Raw genomic sequence first — 21,400 nt, 5'->3', positions numbered from 1 at the left:
GCATATATCCGCTTATACACGGAAGTCCAGTAACTCACTCAAGGAAGAGGTATGTAGTGGATATAAAAACTTTTAGCCGATACTCCCCGCCCCTCCACAAATAAGGCAGGGTGTGAGGGCGGCTCATAGAGAACTTATCTATAGGAGTGTTAGCTTAAGTCAGTGGTTCTTAGCCGGGGGTGCGGGAGAGCATTTTTGGGGGTGCAAGATTCAAAAAAATTATATGTTGACTGGTTATATTCAGGAAAATTGAAAGGATGATAAAAATTGAATTTTTCGATTCTTAAACAGAAATCACACGGGCATTTTGACACCTTATCTTTGAACTTTCACTTATAGGAATGTATTACATGAAATCTGAGTAGCAAAAGTTTCTTTTTCGATTAAGGTTCGTACTTGTTCATATAAGGGTATGAACCCAATCTCCCTGTTTAGCCGAGATTATAGTGTTATTTTGCATGAAAGAACGTAAAAAAAAATCTGTTCACAGAAGGAAAAAAAATTTAACGCCCCCTCCCCCTCTCGAGAAAATCCTTCGTACGTATATGCTTACAGGACACCCTGTATACTGTTGTGCCGGTTGGAATTAATAAGTGGATTCAACAAGTCTGAATTTTTTTCCTAAACTACGAAAAATGTTTAAAAAACAGTAACTTTTTTAGTCTCATTTTTTTAAAATTTATTTTTAAAAAAATCTAAAACAATAAATATTAACGGTAGCCATAAAAAGTTTCTTTAAAAATGAATTAAATAACAAGTATAAAACAGTTTATAAAAATTAATTAATACAGATAATAATGATTATGGGAAAGAATAATAACGAATAGAAAACTGATTATCCAAGGGGAAGTCTTATTGCACTATGGGTGCGGGATGGAAAAAATGTTAAGAACCAGTGGTTTAATTACCCACAAACACTAGGGAATGTTTTTCGCGTTGACTCATTTGGCATATTTAGTGAAGATGGAAATTAAAAATGTCATCAAGAATATTTAATATTTTCACAAAGAGTGAGTTGTTTACGTAATCATCATTCAATTACCCCCCCCCCCATGTCATCAAAAGTCAACAAATATGGAGACCCTCCCCCTCCCGATGCTGACGTAACACTTGAATGGCCCTCTGAGGGCCGAAATACACTACACTGACTAATAAGACGCCTTCATGACAGAGACCATCTATATATTATACTAGCTATAATACCCGGCGCTGCCCGGGTTTTCTTCAATGAGGCTTTTTGGATCATGCGATATCTCCCTCTTTCTTTGAGGGACATGCGAACCGTGTCTAAGTTCACCAATATGGCGACTTCCTGCGCGACTCATGAAAGAAACAAATCTATAGATTTAAAGAAACGTAAAAATAAATATACATTTTTTCTTTATTTAAAAGGGTGCTAGGTATTTCGACCCCCCCCCCCCCTGAACTTCAAGTTATCAATCTCTGCCTGTTTCTGCTTCAAAAAATGCTTAATTAAAGCTGTGGAATTTTTTCGATGTAACTTTTTACGGGCCCATAATTAATTTTAAAGCATCCTAAACTATATGAATTTAAGCAGTTGAATATCAAAAGACAATACGGAGACATTAATTTTCATGCTTGAGAAGATATAAATAAAAAGTTGAAATCAATGTTATTGCATGAATGTCCAACTCAAAAGTAGGTCTTGCTAATTACTTCATATTTAATCTCCTGGGCTTCGTTATATCTCTCTAAGCGAACTTAATGTTTCAAAAATCTAGAATTCAATAAAATTTTTAAAATTATTGATGTGTGACGAAAAACCCCCACCAAATTTCCACATTTCTACAGTAAAATCGGCAAATTTTAACAGTGATTTCTATGAGGATCATCCTTTGCTTGACTCTCAAAGTGATGCTGATAATGATTATATCATCTATTCAAAAAGCCTCATTACTGAGAGTATATTGAAAATGTGGCAAACCATTATAAAGGCATAAACTATCATACATATACTAAAAGGATTAAAGAAGTGACAAACCGTTGTAAAGGCATATACACGTCTGAAACGCATTGCTAGGGAACCACGGTAACCAAAGTAAACGTTCGGAAAGTGATTGTTGAGGCCCAAAAACCATTGTTGCCGGACAGTTTTTTGCCCATTTGGGGCATTTGCCCTGGTCTGACGAAATTTTAAAGTAGCCTATCGTTCAAGTCGGGTCCCATTTGGTATATACGCAAAATTTGGCGACGATCGATCTAAAATTGTAGATTTGTATAGAGAACATGAACACACAGAAAATCAATTTTATATATATAGATAGATAAGAGGTTTTTTCAAGAGGCTCTAACACTGACGTTACGTAATTTCACGTTATGTCAGAAACGCTGTGAATCCTGATTTGTGGAAATTGAAATTCACAGAGCAGTGTAGTGTAAAGCCACTAGATATAGTTTATATTTATTTTAATCGCCTGTGTAGTATGTTTCGGGCCCACATTCGCCCCAATCGTGGTCAGTCGGAGTTGGTTTGCTGTGGTTCACAACTTCGAGGCGCGAATGCGAGCGAGTCTCCCCCCTATAAAAAGTCTCGCCACAGGGAGCAAGAGATATGGATGGCAGCACTGAAAAATCAAACAATTCCAACACGACTTACTAGGTAGTAAATTGCAAATAGATAGCGATAGACCTAAGTTGTGCTCGGTTTGAAAGAAAGGAAAAGAAAGTGTGTTTCGGAGATCATTCTTTGGCTGACCCTCAAACTGATGATTATTAGGTCTTTTTAAAAGCCTCATTGAAAAACGGGACAATTTTATTTAAAAAAAGGTTGAAATGGTTTAAAATCATAGAAAAACACGGGAGTTTTCCGTAAAATATACGGATCGAACAGTCATTAATAGGCTGACTATATTTTGTCGAGAGAAATATGGGAAATTGGGATTCCAAATACGGAAAAATACGGGACATCGCTAATTATCGCCAAAAATGACGCCAAAAACCAAACAAAGTTGCTAAATATTATTGAAATTACGGAGAAATCACAATTGTTGGAAATGAACCATTACTGCAAATCGCAGTGTATTGAAATGCATTCCACGAAAAAAACATTCACCAAGATAAATGTGGGAGATTAATATTCTCATTTATAGATGTAATTATCATAAAATAATTTATGATCTGAAAAATAATGTCAATCTTTGACATTATGACACGAAGTAGGCTTCGCGTAAAATACGGGAAAAACCGGCACACTTTTGCCAAAAAGTCGGGACAACTAACAAAACAGAAAATACCGGGACTGTTCCGGGAAATACGGGGCGTATGATCACCCTAGTCATTAAGCTTGTTTTCTGAATATCTTTCGTCAAAATACGATTGATTCAAATTAGGAATTTCTCATAAAATATGGTCTGAGTTATCCAACTTACATTATTTTGTAAATCCCAACAACAACAACTACTACAACTGCACTAGATGTAAACAACAGCATGTGCTTGGAAGCGAAAATGGAAACCGAAGAGCAAGTTTTGATTACTTTTAACAACCATTACACTCAAAAGTGTCGTTTTCCCGATGTTATATTGAGAAACCACGACATCAGAGTCGGGGATTACGTCATCATAAGTTTGAAGGATTCTCGAATCGTGTGCAAAGTCTACGCTCAAGTGGCGCCAGTGAGTTTCGTCGAAGTCGAAGACACCGTTAGTTCGTGCGAAACTCGGATGTCCTTTATCACGCGCGCGTCTTTTCCCGATCACTTCCAACGATGCGCGCCGGAACCAGTCGCCAAGATACAGGTTCGAATTGTCATGAAGGATATTAGATGTTGTATAAGATGGTCTCATCGAATCGACAAGTTTAAAAAATGGATCCGCCAAATACTCCGCCAATACGCTGTCGCGAGTGGGTGCGTGGTAAAGTGCTCCGGACATCCAATGTCGAAAATGTGCGGCATCCAACAAATCGACATTTTGAATACTTATGATAATGAGGTAGGGATAGTGACGGATACAACTTCCTTGGACATCACCGGTTTGATATCGGGCATGCAAGTGAAACAGATAGACAGCCTACGAGGTGTCAAAATTGGCGGTATGGAAGATCACCTTCGGTATTTAAAATCTTTCATTTCATTCGGCAAATCCCAGGACTATAACTATCATAATACGATACTTGTTACGGGAGCTTCTGGAGGAGGAAAGACGTTGCTTGTCAAAAAACTTGCTCATGACTTGCGAGCGTACTTACATGTTGTTCATTTGACGGAACTTGTTCACATGAAATCGCAGCAGTTGCAGGATGTCTTTGCTCTGGCATCACAAATGTCTAAGATGTCTTCGGCTCATCGGTTCGTGATTTTGTTCAAAGGACTCGATTCCCTAACTGGCAAAGAAGAATCGAAAGCTCATTGTCTTGTTGCAGCGTTATTAGATTCCATGTTGTTGTCGAGAAATATCACAGTTTTCGGCACTGCTGTTTCCTCGAAGTTTGTTAGTCGTGTGCTGAGGAAACCTGGCAGGTTTGTGAAGGAGGTATCATCAATTTAGTACTGTCATCATGATGTTACTCACATACATATTTTTTCCCAGTATACCCTTGCTTATTACCACCAGACCCAATTTAACATTATTTGCTAGGGTCACGGGCGGAATGGTAAGGAATACCAAAAAATGTGCCAGAGAGGATAGTGTTGTCAACATATCTCATTTTGGTGTAGTCAAAAACTTGGCAAAAAAAAAAAAAAAATGATACCGCACATCTGGAATGGACCCATATTTTCATTGTTTGTTGGTTATGAGGACAACCATTGGCTACTCCAACCCCTCTTTCAAATTGCCGTTTTTCTCCTGCATTATTCGGCTTCAGCATGTCGTTTGATGGGACACCAGATTTTTTCATATTATTACACTTCACTTCTGAAATATAGATGGCAGCGTTGAGAAAAACCAGGCCCAACATTAGATATATACTCAGACTGTTAGGTACACACACACACACTTCCAGCACAACTCATTCGGTGGTGAATTGCCCGTGGTAATAGACCTGAGTTGGGCTCTATTTGAATGAAATAAATATTTTTTCCCATGTTGAGGGTCTAGTTGGTTCCAAGCATGTTAGTAAAAACGAGCTTTAATAAGGATCTTAGTATGCATTCAGCCAATTCAGTGGATTTTTATAATAAAGATATTTAAGAATTTTACAGAATTCTGCGATTCAAATTTCCCATCATGCCGGGGAATACTTGTATTTCCCGGCATGCTGGTCTCCCTGAATATTTACTGGCTAATGCAGGGGAAAACAGTACTTAGTGATGTGTAGTGTTTCCAACTTCAGCCAACCACCACTGTGCCGTCAACAGGGTTCAAACATGTTGCAGGTTAAAACCTGTTGACGGCACAGTGGTGGTCAGCTGAAGTTGGTTTTACAGCTTCGAGACATGAACGTGAGCCGGTTTCCCAGTTGAAAAAGTGTCTCCACAGAGAGCAGGTAAGCCTAAAACACGATACTGACAAAACATGAAATAGAATCTGGCATAAAAAAATAGAAGTCAGAATACAAAGCAATTGCAACTCAATGGCATAAATAACGTTGGCATGTGTTGATTCGTTAGAAATTCCGTTAAGGAATGTGTACGAGGTGCATGTTTAGTTAAGTAGTACTTAGTGTTATATTTGAACTGATGGGGGTTCAGGATGGTGGGTTTCTCTTTATGTAATTATATCTTTTCTTTTGCTTTAGATTCATATTGGAGTACCAAATGCAGCGCAACGTGAATCTATCCTGAAGGTTTTGGTGTCCGATTATGATTGCGATGTGAATTTTTCTGAAATTGCAGAGAAATCGCCGGGTTATCTGGGTTCGGATCTGTCTCAACTGTGTGATGAAGCATTTAGAAACCTGCACAGTGGAGATGAATTTGAACAGTCGGTTTGTTGAGATTATTTCTCATTTTTCTGGTGTGGATTTTTTAGACGTTCACACTACAGATGTGTAATAAACTTATGTAAACTCTACACTGCAGTTCAGATGTGTGATAAACTTCATCAGAACTGTTGTGCTCATGAAAAGCATATTCGTCAATCTGTATGCGTGAATTTCGCTAGATTGATTGGAAAAAATTCTTCTATGAAATTGCTTCATAAATTATTTTAACTTATGATGCCTATTTTTATGGGTTTTTTCAGCCTGAAAGAGTTCTTTCGACACAAGATTTTGAAGCGGCTCTTTCTGTTGTGAAGCCTTCGCTCCTGAAAGGATCAAAATTTCAAATCGGCATTCAATTAATCAACTGGGAGAATATTGGAGGTTTGGAGATGATCAAGAAGAAACTGAAGTTGGTAAGATAGATTGAGGAGCTTATTTTTTTAAAAAGGGGAACAATTACACATTTTTTTCTTCCGAAATCCACTTTCTAATGGTTTCTGAATCTTTTGGATGAGCTGTATCGGATCATACAACAGGATTTAATCCAATGGGAATATTTTTGTTAGAAAATTATAATGTAAAGTTTGTTGTTTCTACCAAAAGGGAACATATTGAACCTGCTCATTCATTTCAGTATTTTTCATTCAAAAAGTCTATCAATGGATAGTGAAATACATAGAGCAGGCATCTTCAATGCGTTGCTCGTGAGCACCGCAGTACTCCCTGAAGTACCCAAAGTGCTGGATGCTCTTGTCCGATGTCATGCTCGCCAGCACTTGATCAACATTGCAATTAAACACCTTGGATGAATTGCATTCAAGGATTGAAATTATCGTCATTTCATGCATTCATATGAAACTTGCCGTAAGAGTGCTCTTCTTTTGATGATGGGTAGAGGCAGTGCTCGTGACTGGAAAAAGGTTGAAGACCTCTGACATAAAGTCTCGTTGATGTAATTTAAAAAGTATTCGTTAGTGAAGGTGTTCGCTAACAGGAGTGTCCATTTTGGGAAATTCTACCACTACTATTACTAAACCACATATGCACCTTGTCCATATTCCTCTGCAGAACTTCTAATGAATTGGTACATGCTGGAATGTGTGTATGCTTGTTGTGAACCTTCTGTGAAGTTTATTTCTGTGTAATGCTGGCATCTGCCAGGTGGTGGTTGGGTGGTCATAGTGCCGTACTCACATCGCAAGGATCCAAGTTCAAACTCCACCATCTGCGCAGTAGTGGTCGGCTGAAGTTGTTTTTCTGTGGTTCCCGACTTCGAGGCGCGATTGCGAGCCGATCTCCCTGTTAAAAAGTCTCATCCAACAGACCTTCAATGGTATAATTATTCATTCATTACTCTTCGATTACTATGAGTTGAGAGAAAAACTCATAGTTTAAAAAAAATTGATTGCAGATGGCAGTACTACATGTAACAAGCATTACACAGAAACAAACTTCATGGAAGGTTCACTATCCGTACACACACATTCCAACATGTACCAATTCGTTAGAAGTACCACAGAGGAATATGGACGAGGTGCATGTCTGGTTTAGTAGTAGTAGTGCTGGCATCTGCCATCAGTTTTCTAAATATGAGTGGAGTGTAATGATTGAGGGAAATTCCACTGTCGAATGATCGTGTTTCTTATGTTGCTCATGAAAGAGTTGTAATGGTTATGTGAAACATTCTGGAATCAACAGGTGGGGTAGAAATTTTCAATGCTGACTTAACCAGCTCTAGTTTGAAACAAAAGGCAATATTTCCACTAATTTTATTTCAAAACGGAACATTTCGAAAATTCAATTGCAGATAACTCCCTGGAATGTTGACTAAGAAACAAAATTTAAATATTCTTAAAGTTTTCTTGTAATAGAATAGTTTATTTATAAACTATAATATTTATATATACTTTATATAATGGGGGCGAATTCGGGACGAAGGGGCATTATCAGTGGTAAAACATACCCTATGTTTCACAACATGTTTTTTGACGGGCGCAGCCAGAAATTTCATTCACGGGGGGGGGGGACCAAAGTGATAGAACAATAGACTTCTCCATGTCTTTCCCTTTTTTTAGTCATTTTCTCATATTTTGGGGGACCAGACCCTCCCCCCCCCACCCCTTCACTACGCCCTTGTTTTTTGATATTCTTGAATATGACAGTTCATGTTCATATATTGATTTTTCAGTATGTGGAATGGCCACTGCTTCACCCAAACGCTTTCTCGAAGGTGGGCATTCCTTGTCCACACGGTGTTCTGCTTTATGGACCTCCCGGCTGCTGTAAGACTACTCTAGTTCGTGTCTTAGCTACAGAATGTAGAGCAACATTTCTGTTTGCGAGTCCAGCTCAGATATACAGCCCTTTCGTGGGAGACTCTGAGAAGTCTATTATACAGGTAGGCTATGTATAAATTTATTATCGTATATCTTTTTGTGTGTGTGCTATAAATGTTAGGTTGTTGAATTGGGAGCAAAACTGATACGATTAAGTAAAAAAGTTCAGAAGAAAATTATTTCGTCAAATAAAGGCCTTTTTTTTGCCACAAACTTTATTAAAGTAACCCACAGCTTTCGTTTATGTAAAAAAGTTTGTTTTACCATTTTACTTTTTTAATTGGGGGGGGGGGAAGAGTAATCCACACTCTCAATAATACAAGGTGGTCTTGGTCCCATCCATCTTTACCACAAAAGGTAGACCAATTCTGAATACAATTATGTACCGCTTTTTCTGAATTGAATGATAATATCTATTACACACATATATTTTGACTTATATTTACACATATATTTGGACATATTTACACATATATTTCGTCATTTGCACCTACTTCACGGCTGTTATTGCTAAAATATTTTGAAGAAACTCACTCCCCTTCAGGGATAAAACATGGCAAATGAGAAAAGTTTCGATTCAATACAACCTTATTCTAATGAAATCCTAATGAAATAAACAATCAAGACAAACTCATAGTGAAAAACAAAGATCTGTTAAATGAAAGTGTTTTTTTCCCCCAGCTTGGTTTCAAATCATATAATGAACTGTTTTCATGTGCATTTCACAGCTGTTCAATCAAGCTAGGCTTTGTGCACCTACTGTTATATTTTTTGATGAAATTGAGAGTCTTGTTGGAAAACGGTCCTACTCAAGTTCACACCGTGGAATACAAGAGAAAGTCCTATCTGCTTTACTGAATGAAATGGATGGCATTGGTAAAGCTTCGCCTTTTATTTAGTTTTTCTTTTTCATTGTGCATGAATTCTACCCAAAATATGTGCATTTAAATATTTAATAATTAAGTTCTCTTAATATTAGGCACGCTGTCAAAATCATGCTCCGTGTCCCACAAGATCTTAGAAGGCGAAAACTTAAAATCGGAAGATGTAAGTTTTTGAGTAGAATATGTGTGAGATTGGTTTTTTTTTGTTCACAAAAGACTTTATGTTTGTTTGTTTATTTTTGTGCTGGAATCCATATTCTCAATGGTGCAGTTATATGAAGATGGTGTCTTATAGCAACACCATCACATGCCTGAAAGCAGGGCCTCAACTAGATGCTTCATCACCCGGGGCAAGTGCGCATTTTGGTGCTCCCTCTGGTCCAGCGCTGGGGCACAAGACCCGCCTGCTTCCCTCCCAGTTGCTTCCCTACCTGAAAGTGCAACATTGATCTGCAACAAAGTACAAAATACAGTATAACCCTTCTTAACGGACACCCCTCTTTTACAAGCAGATGATAATTGTCCCCTTATAATAAACGTATGCTGTTAAAGCCTCTGATTAACGATTACTCCTCTTTTATGAACAAGTTTTTTTGTCCCGTCATTGTCCACAAAAGAGAAAAGTTTTATTGTATGCATAGAAATGCATAAATATGTATATTCATGCATAGGGTTTAAAAATTAAAAATCTCTTGGAGCTAAATCATTACTCTAGGGTGGTATGCCAGTACCTCCAAATCGGGTGACCTGCGGGAGAAAAATAATAAGGCGGCGTCAAAAAACTATCCCAGAGTGGCATGGTGGTAAGATGCTCGTCTACCATCGTGAAGATTGTTGTCAGGGTCCCGGGTTCGAACCCAAGGGAGGATATAGATAAGATATTTTCCTTAACAAACTCAAGGCGACCACCGATAGACAGCGCCTTCACTTCCAACCCATCTCACTAATGGCAGTAAATTGCAATATAGCGACATGGCCAGAGTTGGTGTTTGGTGAAGTAGTACCTCCAAATAGTGCCCAAGTAGCATTTTTGATGCATTAAGATGCTTGTCTACCACCCACTACCATGAAGGCTTCTGTCACAGTCCTATGTCCAAACCCAGGGAAAAGGCTATAGATAAGATATTTTTCTTTAACGAGTGTGAGGCGACCACTGATAGATGGCACCCTCATTTCCAACTCAGCTCATTAATGGCAGTAAATTGCAGTACAGCGATATGGCCAGAGTTGGTGTTTGGTAAATAACCTAATAAAATTGGTCAATGACTATCGCAGAAGATTTTAAGGTGTCGTATTACTATTATATCGCAAAGTGACACGTTTGCTGAAAATTTGTTTATGTTAATTGTCAATGACCTTTGTTCTTTACAGGAAAGTAATGTGTAGAGAGAGAACTAATATTTCTATAGTCCGTTTCAGGTTAACTTTGCAGTGAAGAGGAAGCTACGAGGGAACCGCATCACTCGTTGCTATGACAACGAAAGCCTCTTAACCTATGTATCGATGCGCGGCCTCGGTAAGGTATGGCTGATTCTCGCCAATCGCGCAGAAAAAAATATTTTTTACGTGCAATGTAATGCTTGCAGAAAAAATTGCAGTCAGTTAGTAACAAAAAATTAGCTAATGAAAAAAAAAAATCATTGTCGATACTTTCAGAAATCAAAGTTGCGGTTTTTGAAATCATTTTTTTTTATTGAAAAGTATCTCAGTAACTCCTATTAACCCGGTTTTCACGTTTGAATTTGGGAATAGCCCCAAATAATAATAATAATAAAAATGATAAGGCAAAATTTAGAATTCTTTTACTCACTTTTCTTGCCGAAATTTCCGCCGCTCATTCACCCGAACGCATATACGTCGATGCCACTTATTATCACTACAGTTATAGTCATTTTTCACGGATTCCCATTCTATGGAATCCTCACTTGACGTTGTAGATTCTCTGATTCTCTCTCGCCTCTTGTAGAAATCTGATTCTCTATTACTTATTAATTGTTGTTGCTCCAACATGTGTTCCATCAGGCCACCTGCAATCCAAAATTCCTCTTCTTTTTCAATAACGTGCTTTATGCATCATTGCCAAAAAGAACGGAGAACGTTTTAGCGTGTCTATCTCTGGTGAAAAGCAAGATACAACTGTCACAGAAGAAAAAAATACACTGCAAGCCTAAACCATTGTGGGTCTCTCTCTCTTGCTTATTTATATTTATCTGGAGAGACACTAAAGGGTCATCTGGAGGAACAGCCTCTGCTGTGGGGGAGGAAGTTGGTGTGGGTGAAAAAGAGACATTACTTATGCCAACACCCTCCGCTATCGGCTATTGGAATTCAGAAACCACCCCTATCCTACGAACACGGCAAGAAATATATATAAAAAAAAGAGGGGGGGGGTCTGGTACCGTAACCTACCCCCATAAAGAGAGCCTCTCACAACGGTATCGGCACTGTCGTGAAAGAGGGACACTTCCTGTAATCTATGAGTGAATATCTGAATTCGTTGGAGGTTATTTTCGCGAGAAAAAAAAACCTGATTGAATATTCGTCTGGGTGTGTAGGCCTATAACTACATGCAAAACTGAATGAAAAATTGTATCGGAAAAAATTCAACAAAATGACGATATAATATATATATATAACTCTCTCTCTCTCTGAGCAATCAAAAAAAAAAAAGCACGATAGTAATATTGGCGGGGGAAATTTCTTGGAAATCGCGCCAAAATGTTCTTGAGCTCGCCATGGATTTTTGATAATGGTAACCAATATTTTTCTAATTTAAAAATTTTAAACGAATATACATTGGTTCAAAACGGTATTTTTTCAGTATCTTTTTCAAAATCATAAAAAAATTTGAAATATTCTATATAAATGATCATCAGAAACCTCCGATGTATGGGAACTACATTTTGCGGCGAAGGAATACACTCTTTACCTTTCTCTCCACTGCAAAGTTAACCTGAAACAAACTTTAGTGTCAAGGAAACAGTTATTTTCCGGATATTATGCTGAGGTGAGCTCGGAAAGAAAAGTCATCACGTCTCCGCCGGGACTCGAACCCAGGCCCTCTTGCATACCGGGCAAGCATGCTACCATCTACACCACTGGAGACACATGAATCTGCCTTCCTAATTTCACGCACTGTGTCGTGAGGCGCTGAAGTAGAGGCATTAGTAGCCTCTCTTTCCTGAAGTTAAGAGAGGCTACTAATGCCTCTACTTCAGCGCCTCAAGAAAAGTCATCACGTCTCCGCCGGGACTCGAACCCAGGCCCTCTTGCATACCGGGCAAGCATGCTACCATCTACACCACTGGAGACACATGAATCTGCCTTCCTAATTTCACGCACTGTGTCGTGAGGCGCTGAAGTAGAGGCATTAGTAGCCTCTCTTTCCTGAAGTTAAGAGAGGCTACTAATGCCTCTACTTCAGCGCCTCACGACACAGTGCGTGAAATTAGGAAGGCAGATTCATGTGTCTCCAGTGGTGTAGATGGTAGCATGCTTGCCCGGTATGCAAGAAGGCCTGGGTTCGAGTCCCGGCGGAGACGTGATGACTTTTCTTTCCGAGCTCACCTCAGCATAATATCCGGAAAATAACTGTTTCCTTGATATCTCTGGCTGAGAAAGAAAAAAGCCATCTATATCTCTCTAAACTATAGTGTGTTCCTTTTTCAATGAATTCACAGAAAATTCTTTGTGGTCTCAAACACTATAACCATATTCTTGTATAATCATGTGATTTTATATTTGGGCCATAAAATTCATGTGTTTTTTCGAAGTTGAATTGTGAATAAAAATGTTTTTATAGAGTTATGTATTGTCTGTAATTATAGAATACCTATGAGAACAGATCCAATGAAAATGTTATAGTTGTTGCTGCGACCAATAGGATAGATTTGATTGACGATGCCTTGTTAAGGCCTGGGAGATTTGACTCTTTGCTCTTCGTACCACTTCCAGATGTAAAGGTAGACAATATTATATTATTGATTATTAGTTATTATATATGGGTTTAATATGTATATATCATACTTACCTGCCTATAAAGTAAGATTTTTATCCCTTACTTACTGCCTCCAAAATTAGGGAGTCATCTGCCTATATATGAAATTCTCACATTTCCAAAATGGGGAAAAAATTTTGTTTCTCCGCCAGGCCCGTCATTTAGGGGGGGACAGTTGCCCCCCCCCCCGGCTTTTGAAAATACACTAAAAATGATATATATATACATACACAGTACATGTGCTTTGCCGCCCCCCCCCCCCCGGAACAAGTTGAAACGACGGCCCTGTGTTCTCCCCACGCGGCGAGATTTTTTTTTGCACTTAAAATTTAATTTCATGAAGGAAAAAAATTCTACATACCTTTTTTTCCTTTATATTCCTGTATTTCTTCCGTAATTTTTCCAAAAAAAAATTCTACCTTGTTTTTTCATTTATAAAAATCGTAAATTGGGATTTCATGTCCAAGTCGTGAAAATTATATTGCTGCCTCATTTTCATTATTTATCAGTTGTAGAGGGCTACAAAAAAGTATTTTTCAAGTCTTGTTTGGAAGTATCTATAATCTAACGTTAAATTGCTGCCCCTCATATTATTTAAGGGATTTATTGTTACATCAATTATTTTTCTGGAGAGGTTTCACTGTATATTGGTGTTTGATGGATTTGTGCCTTCAAAATGTCAAATGTTTTTCATGCTTAAATGGCAAAATTGTCATATCTTTATTTTTCTGGAAATGTTTCATTTGCTGCTGTCCAACGTATGTTAATATACATCTACATATGCTTTATTTGTTTCCTCTTGGGACAAAAGAAATGAAGCCTGCCTGACTTCTGCTTTCTTTCTTTTCTTTTTCTGCTAATCCACAAACTGGTTTTGACCATAGCACTACAGACTTTCACCTATGATTCTAGGGACAGTATGCAAGTCTTGTTGATGTGATGTGTCAGCTGTAATTTGATTCACTCAAGTGTGACATTTCTCTAGGCCCGTCATTTGGGGGGGTCAGGTGGGTCGTTGCCCCCCACCCCCGGCTTTTGAAAATAAACTAAAAATGGTATATATATATATATATACATACATTGAGTACATGTTGTTTGCGGGAATTACAAGAAAATTCGAATGGACTAATCGGATAGCACTATTCCGCAAATGTCCAATCAGGACGCTGCATTAGTATCTCACGCAGGCTCACAGCTTCATTCTGACCACAACGTTTGAAGTGAACAGACGTACTTCTTCCGCTGATCAACCGAGCATTAAGATTTGGTATTCAACCCAAGTGGGAAACTCGGTCAGCGAGACTAGTGGTTAAATTTTTCCTCTGAAGACGGCACCCATTGGTGTTGAAATGCATTAGGACTTTTATTATTTTTTGTGTATTTGCCTTATTCGTTGGTGTCTTCTCAATATTCTTGGGCAAAGTTGATCAACTCTTCAAAGACATATCTGTAAGGAAGTCATTCCCAACCTATGGCGTGTATAATGAATCGGCCATTCATAGCTATACAGGAAATAATTAGTAAACAAAATCAATAAAACAAAAGAAAATGCAAAGTGTTGATTATGATACAATATCAGGGCTCCCACTTGTACTTTTTACTAAATCCTGTCACCAAAATTTGTGTAACTGTTTTTAAATGAAGAGGGGAATCATATTGATATATTGCCAAATAATGCAAATGTAATGGCTTGGATTCTGCCAAAGCAGAAATTGTATCATTTTTTCAGATTATTTGAGGGTTGTATGTGGACCATTTGATGTATTAATTTTTCTTTTGCTTAGTTTTGAGGGTTCAACAAGTAACATAGTCATTAAAAACTTCTGTCTGGATGGAAAAAGTGATTTTTGTATTTTACCACTTCATGGTCTTAGACAGTAACTAACATCCATCATTAAAAATTAAGGTGAACATTTTGTCTTTCTGTGAAACAATGTTTGCATAACAAAAGCAGTTGGATACATAGGCCTATTCTAGGTTTGGTGATTCTGATGCTACCCAATAGCATTCCACTGTCGTCTGTATTTTTAGGGCATGCAGAGGCATTAACAATATTTACAATGCTCAGCAAAGAACCAGAAATGAAAGTGCTTCATTTGTCAAAAATGATCTTGCTGGCATTGAACAGTAACATGTAAATAAATCCCTGTAAAAAATAATAAACAATGCAGTAAAACCATTCGGTCTGCCTTGACTTAACATTGTATCTTGTAATTCACACATTTTGCACTGCGCTTTTAGAAGTGATCTCTAAGGAGTGTCATAGAAATTCTGCAATATACATGTTAGTTTCAATGAATCATTTTAAATAATGTATTTCTGTTTTTCTTAAGGAAAGAGAGGCTATTCTGAAATCTATGACTGCCAAAATGGCGCCAGAAGATGTTGACATGAAGTATTTGGCGAGTAAGACTGAATTATTTTCAGGGGCTGATTTGAAAAATCTTTGCAGAATGGTAAGATAACACTTTTTTCCCTCTCTCATCATAATCATGATTGATCACATTTTTATTCAATCAATTATCCTCGATTAATGTTTGCTAGCATGTCAAGATTAGTGTAGTCCATGATAATAAAAAATTGGTCTGCCGCATTAAATATAAGGGACGTTTCTACAAACCTACACAATTAGTTGTAGTTCCAGACGACCTTGAATCCATATCTGCAGTACATTACTATCGATAAGAAACATGATGGCATGGTCACCCACAAAAGCATATGGTTGTTTCAAAATATTACTCGTATCAGGATTAAGTTTTATGCCAGTGCTAGACAAATTGCAAAAAATCTAGGTGTCAGAAAAAATTTTTAGGCACTAAAAAATTTTACCAGGAGATAAAGGTCCGACATATGCTTCTTTTGACTTTTTCAGGGCATAGTGACCCTCTTTCATGTTGGCAGATATGCTACTATAAATTCCAAGCATTTTGTGCTGTTCTAAACCTGAAATTTAGTTACTACACAAAGAAAATTTTAGGAGCCAATACCAATATTTTAGTCTCCATGGTGATACCTGGGATTTGTCCAGCCCTGCTTTATTAATTTTTTTTCATAGTCATTATATTGATTTAAAATTATTATTTTGCTGCTTAAAATTTTAACAGTCATCATAATAAATTAATGGAACCGATTGTGGGTATTGGATCCAACTGGTGTTACCTGAAAATATAATTTTGAAGAGTAATTTCACTCCTCTCTGAAAATTTAAAGGGTATTTTTGTAAAAATGAGGGGGTAGTTTTTCATCAGTGACCTATTAAAAAAAATTACCTAAAATTTGGAGTATTTTCACTTCTCAATGAAATTTGGCTGAGTAAAACAGAATTTTGATATATCTAGATGCATATTGGGAAACATTTAAGTCCAATTACTAAATTTTGTTTTAATTACTAAATTTTACTATAAACTATGACTATTACTAAATTTTGTTTTAAACTATAGCTACATATACATGTAGCTATAGTTATATTCAATCAATGAAGCTAAATATTATGGGACAGAGACATTTTTTGAGCAAGATAACCTATTTTCAACAGTACTTCATGGATAAACTACTGTGCCTATGTAATAGTTATTGCATAGGCTTTGCACATGACAGGAACCCCCCCCCCCACCCACACACAGTGCACACACTGAAGCGATATGACCATAACACATCAGCATGGATTGGTTAAAAACTTGAAATCAATACCAATTTCATGTTTTTAATCAATCCGTGTCAGTGCTGTGGTCATATCACTTCAGTGTGCTCCGTGCATAAGTTACCTCCTTGTGCCCAACAGATGTGGTTGGCTGAATGGGTTTTCAACTTCTATGAAATAACCTTGTCACAGTGTCACCTTGTCACATGTCAACAAAACAAGTGTCACATTTTCTCTCATTGGAAAATTTTCACCTCTAGTTTTGGAGATGGATATGCCATCCCCTGAATACACACTTTATACAGAGACAATATGCTGGTTCCCCAACAGACTATTTTGGCTGGGGTAAATACTCATGAATTGCCTCAGTGGGGATAGACCAGAAAAATATAATTTTTTTTGTGTTTTCATATACATTTTTTTTGTGAATTCATACATTAAAATACACACACATCTTAAGGGTTGAGCTAGTAAGATCCAGGAAATTACTTATAGTTATTGTATCCCTCTACCAAGGAAAAGCAATGTATGCTCTTTTGTTCTTAACTCATGCAAAGTATGGATGATGCCAGTAGTGAGATGTTTTTGTCATTGCACAAATTAACGATTCATTTCTGTAAATATTGTTTGCAGGCTGGTCTCAGTGCAATTAAAAATTCATGCAGAGTCACCAAAGAACATTTTGATTCTGCTTTGAAGCTGATACATCCAAGCATAACTAAGAAACAGCTAGAGCAGTATGAATGTTTAGCCAGCAGGTATGGTCCTCTGATAACCTGATGTTATGAATTGTTGTTTTCAATTCATAGGTGTGCAAGTACAAGAAGAAATTCACATGGGGGAAAATTAAAAATGAAAGTTTTCAGAATAAGGAAACACAATTGCTGCAGTTCAGTTTTTTATCAGACATACTGTTTTTTTTTCAAGACTTGAGTCGAAATTTAGTTACATCTAATCCACGGTTGGCGAGTTTTTTCCACAGGTGTAAAAAAAATTACAGTAAAAACCGTCCTGGCAAAAATGGACTTTTCCGCCCATTTATGCATGTGAGGCATTATTGTGCATCTGATTATTTCTCTACATATAAATAAGATAGTTTTTAATACAAACTTTACCGTAAGAATTCATAAGTTTTCAAGGTGGTAAATTTTTGCCATTGCTGGAAAAAACTGCACTAAAAAATGTCCTGACAATGATGGGTTTTTCGGAGCACCAAAAATTGATACTTCCCACATTTTTTCTCTTCTAGCGTTTCCGAAAAAATTTTAAAACAAGAAAATTGTTTGAAAAACACAAACTCTCTCTCTGGTTTAAGAATTATATTGACATGATATATATGCTTATTAATTTAATCAATCAAAGAATGAGCATAAATTATGTTTCACAAAAGTGTTTAAAACATCCAATACCCTACCATTCAAGCAATTGTGTTTGTTATGAAAGAAGCAAATTTTGCCCAAAGTGAACCAATTCTTTTCTGAAATACACAAAGTACAGTAATACCCCCAAAGATATGTGATAGGTGGGACTGGCGACAACTGTGTAAGTCGGGGTGCAGTTTTCCATAGAGCATATATTATTTAACTGGAACCAAATTTTAGAAAGAAAACCTGTCTTTTTCTTTCTTACTATGGCTATAATGCTATGGTACTCTTCTACATGAATTATGCTTGAATTTCAAAAATTTGAATTTTTCACAAAAATTTGAATTTTTCACAAAAATTCGCATAACTCTGAAATCACGCAACTCGGGGTAGCGTAGGTCAGAGTATTACTATACAGTGATTTCTTGATTCACAGAATATCATTATATCAAGATTTCACTGTATCAAGGTTGGGTTGCGTTAGGTGGTAAAAAATTTCCGGACATAAATAAAAACATTAAAAACATTTATTTATGTCAGCCTCTCTCTCTCTCACTAAAAAAATCAATGCAAAAGAATTGTATATTTTTATAATCGTCCGGGATGGCATGTGGTCATCGTATCAAAAGAAAAAATATGAGACAGTGTTATACGAAAATATTTGAGACTTTTCCTACAGGTCATTGTAATGGAATGAATGCTATAATGCGTGTGTGGAATCATTATAACAAACATAGATTGTATCTCTATTTGTACACATATTTTCCACCAGATTACTTCATAATACACTATTATAAAGTTGACTGTTGTAATGATCTCAAGTGTCAGTTACATATAATATGCATTGAGTCAAATGTTTTTTTCATAAAACTATTTTTTGCCACTGTGATCCGAGTTGTATTGCATGTTGAAAGGACTTCAGACATAACATGTCAACAATCATGCGTCATTGCAAAAGTTCCATTATAACAACCGGCACACAAAGTCCTAATTTTTTCCTATTCATCCCATGTTATTTTCAATCCAATATAAGATTAGAACTTGGCTTTGCCCCGCTCCTATTTCACGAAGAAATGTACAGATTTTGTGTTTGACCTCGATATTGGAGAATTTGGTACATAAGTGTGTACATGTAATTATTTATTACAATTTTCTAATATAATTCATTTTCACTATAACTGCTTGTATTATAAGGAAATAAATGCAGCAGACTCTAGCTAATCCGGCAAATATCAGAACAGGCTGCGATGGATTACTGGGAGTTAATTGACAAAATCATTCAAATAATATAAACTTCTGTGCACAGACATGCAGTGACATGTTTTCCTCTTCTTATGCTCGAAGGAAACCCCCGCCTAAAAACGTCTGATTACTGGACGGCCAGATTATTGAGTCATACTGTTGTATAATAGTTTATTCTGTCCAAGTATGGAATTCTCTCGAATAGTTTTTTTTTTTCAAACTTTCAATATAGTGTCTGGGGGAAGCAATATAATGATCGCTGACTGTATTTGGTTTGTCACATCCTCTAGGGGTGATTCATTCCTTCAATTTGCCACTCATTTCTAGGATAAAAATCAAAACTTCAGACCAAATTTCACAATTTTTAAAATTAGTTTTTCAAAATCGTGTCATAGCCAAAAATAGCAAAATAAAAGTGTTTTACATCTGCAGTTTTTGTTTAGATATTCTTTATATCTCTGATCAAAAATTTTACATAGAGTTCTGAACTACTCAGTATATATACACTCATTGCCATAAAAATTTGCGCACCCAGAAGAAGTCGTCAAAATGAAACAAAATTTTACACATGTAAGTACTACGTTGATATAAGTAAGTGATTAAAAAATCCAAGAAAAAAGATAATTTATTGCAGAAAAAAGTACAGATGAACAGAAGTTTTAGTACTCTGTTGGACCCCCTCTAGTGCGAATGCACCATGCGATACGAGCGGGCATTGAGGCATACAAGTTCCGTATGATGTCCTGAGACATCTCGTTCCACAGTTGCTGTAAATGCGCCTCTAGTCCGACCAACCTCGTAGGGTGTCCAACTTGCCGTCCCAAATGATCCCCGATATGCTCGATTGGTGACAAATCTAGGGATAGAGCAGGCCAGGGAAGGGTGGTAATGTGGCAGAGGCAGTCTTGTGACATCCGTGCTGTGTGTGGCCTAATATTGTCTTGTTGAAAAATGGCTCCTGGGAGCCCTGCCATGAGTGGCAACACATGTGATTGAAGGATGTTATGGACGTACCGCTGGGCTGTCATTGTGCCATGGATCAATATTAGGGGTGACCGTGTATCGTAAGCAATAGCACCCCATACCATGACACCAGCTGTGGGAGCGGTGTGTCGCTGTAAAGCGAAGGCAGGATTGAAGCGTTCACCACGGGGCCTCCACACACGAACACGATTGTCATCACTGCTCAAGTTGAATCTTGATTCGTCGCTGAAGACGACCTGGTTCCATTCCGTTGCAGTCCAATCCCGTCGTGCTCGACACCACTCCAAACGGAGGCGTTGGTGGGTGGGTGTCATTGGCAGCACACGTAATGGACGCAGCGATACCAGATGTCCTTCAGTCAGGCGCCTTGCGATGGTTCGGGAAGACACAAGGGCCCGTAGTGAAGCTGCTGCCTGTGTCTGGATAGCGGCCAATGAGGCAGTTGGCTCTACGCGTGTGTTTCGGATGATGTGACGGTCTTCTCGACGACTGGTCTGTCGAGGGCGTCCTGAACCTGGTCGCCATGTAAATGACGTCTCTTCTGTCCACTGGTCCCAACACCTCCTCACAGTAAAATCAGAATGGCCTAGTTGACGAGCTGACCACCCAGCTTCCATCATCCCGATGATTCTTCCCCTATCGAACTCTGACAACTGCTCATATGGTCTTCGACGGCGGGGGAACGGCATGTCTACCTCAGCATTTCCTTTCCAAACGATTAAATACACTCCAGCAAGCTCTGCTTACCTGTTTTATACTCCAAGGAGAACGAAGTTCAACGCCCTCTAGTGGCATTACGCAATGCGCAATCACGCTGCATTTCTAATCATTTGCATATCTGCCCGACATGTACCTTCAGGCCAACTTTCGTTCGATTCCACAATTATTTCTTGGTGCACAAATTCTTATGGCAATGAGTGTATGTTAAAAACATTTGCAAAACTCTTCTGTATTTTTGCCAATATCCGTAGTTCTTCAACTAGTTCGTTACAGCAGCAGAGTTTTTATCGTAAATTTCTGGAAATTAGCAAAAGAAAGATAAGAATAATTTACTCTGCTACAGCATA

At 37.7% G+C, this 21,400-nt stretch overlaps 1 protein-coding gene across 1 annotated transcript; it reads left to right on the top strand.

Annotated features, from left to right (window-relative positions):
- The first annotated feature begins 3,448 nt into the window (after positions 1-3,448).
- On the top strand, positions 3,449-18,995 carry LOC149065959 (ATPase family gene 2 protein homolog B-like). The gene is made up of 9 exons (XM_089253300.1): positions 3,449-4,493; positions 5,701-5,889; positions 6,147-6,299; positions 8,075-8,284; positions 8,951-9,098; positions 9,202-9,269; positions 12,934-13,068; positions 15,437-15,559; positions 17,377-18,995. Exons 1-9 carry the CDS (start codon positions 3,450-3,452, stop codon positions 17,521-17,523), a joined length of 2,217 nt encoding a protein of 738 aa, XP_089109426.1. The 5' UTR covers position 3,449; the 3' UTR covers positions 17,524-18,995.
- The last annotated feature ends 2,405 nt before the right edge of the window (positions 18,996-21,400 follow it).

This window comes from Pholcus phalangioides, unplaced genomic scaffold (assembly GCF_987345545.1).
Source record: "Pholcus phalangioides strain wild (caught in Gottingen) unplaced genomic scaffold, Ppha-v1.0 ptg000036l_1, whole genome shotgun sequence".
In the NCBI taxonomy this organism is placed as follows: Eukaryota; Metazoa; Arthropoda; class Arachnida; order Araneae; family Pholcidae; genus Pholcus; species Pholcus phalangioides.
The sequence above is the reverse complement of the archived record's forward strand: the minus strand, read 5'-3'. Positions and strand labels throughout refer to the sequence as shown.

Excerpts from the sequence above, each read along its gene's own strand:
- LOC149065959 (XM_089253300.1), top strand. The coding sequence starts at position 3,450 with ATGTGCTTGGAAGCGAAAATGGAAACCGAAGAGCAAGTTTTGATTACT. Across the intron at positions 5,890-6,146 it reads GAGATGAATTTGAACAGTCG|CCTGAAAGAGTTCTTTCGAC; the intron begins GTTTGTTGAGAT and ends GGGTTTTTTCAG. Across the intron at positions 15,560-17,376 it reads TGAAAAATCTTTGCAGAATG|GCTGGTCTCAGTGCAATTAA; the intron begins GTAAGATAACAC and ends TATTGTTTGCAG.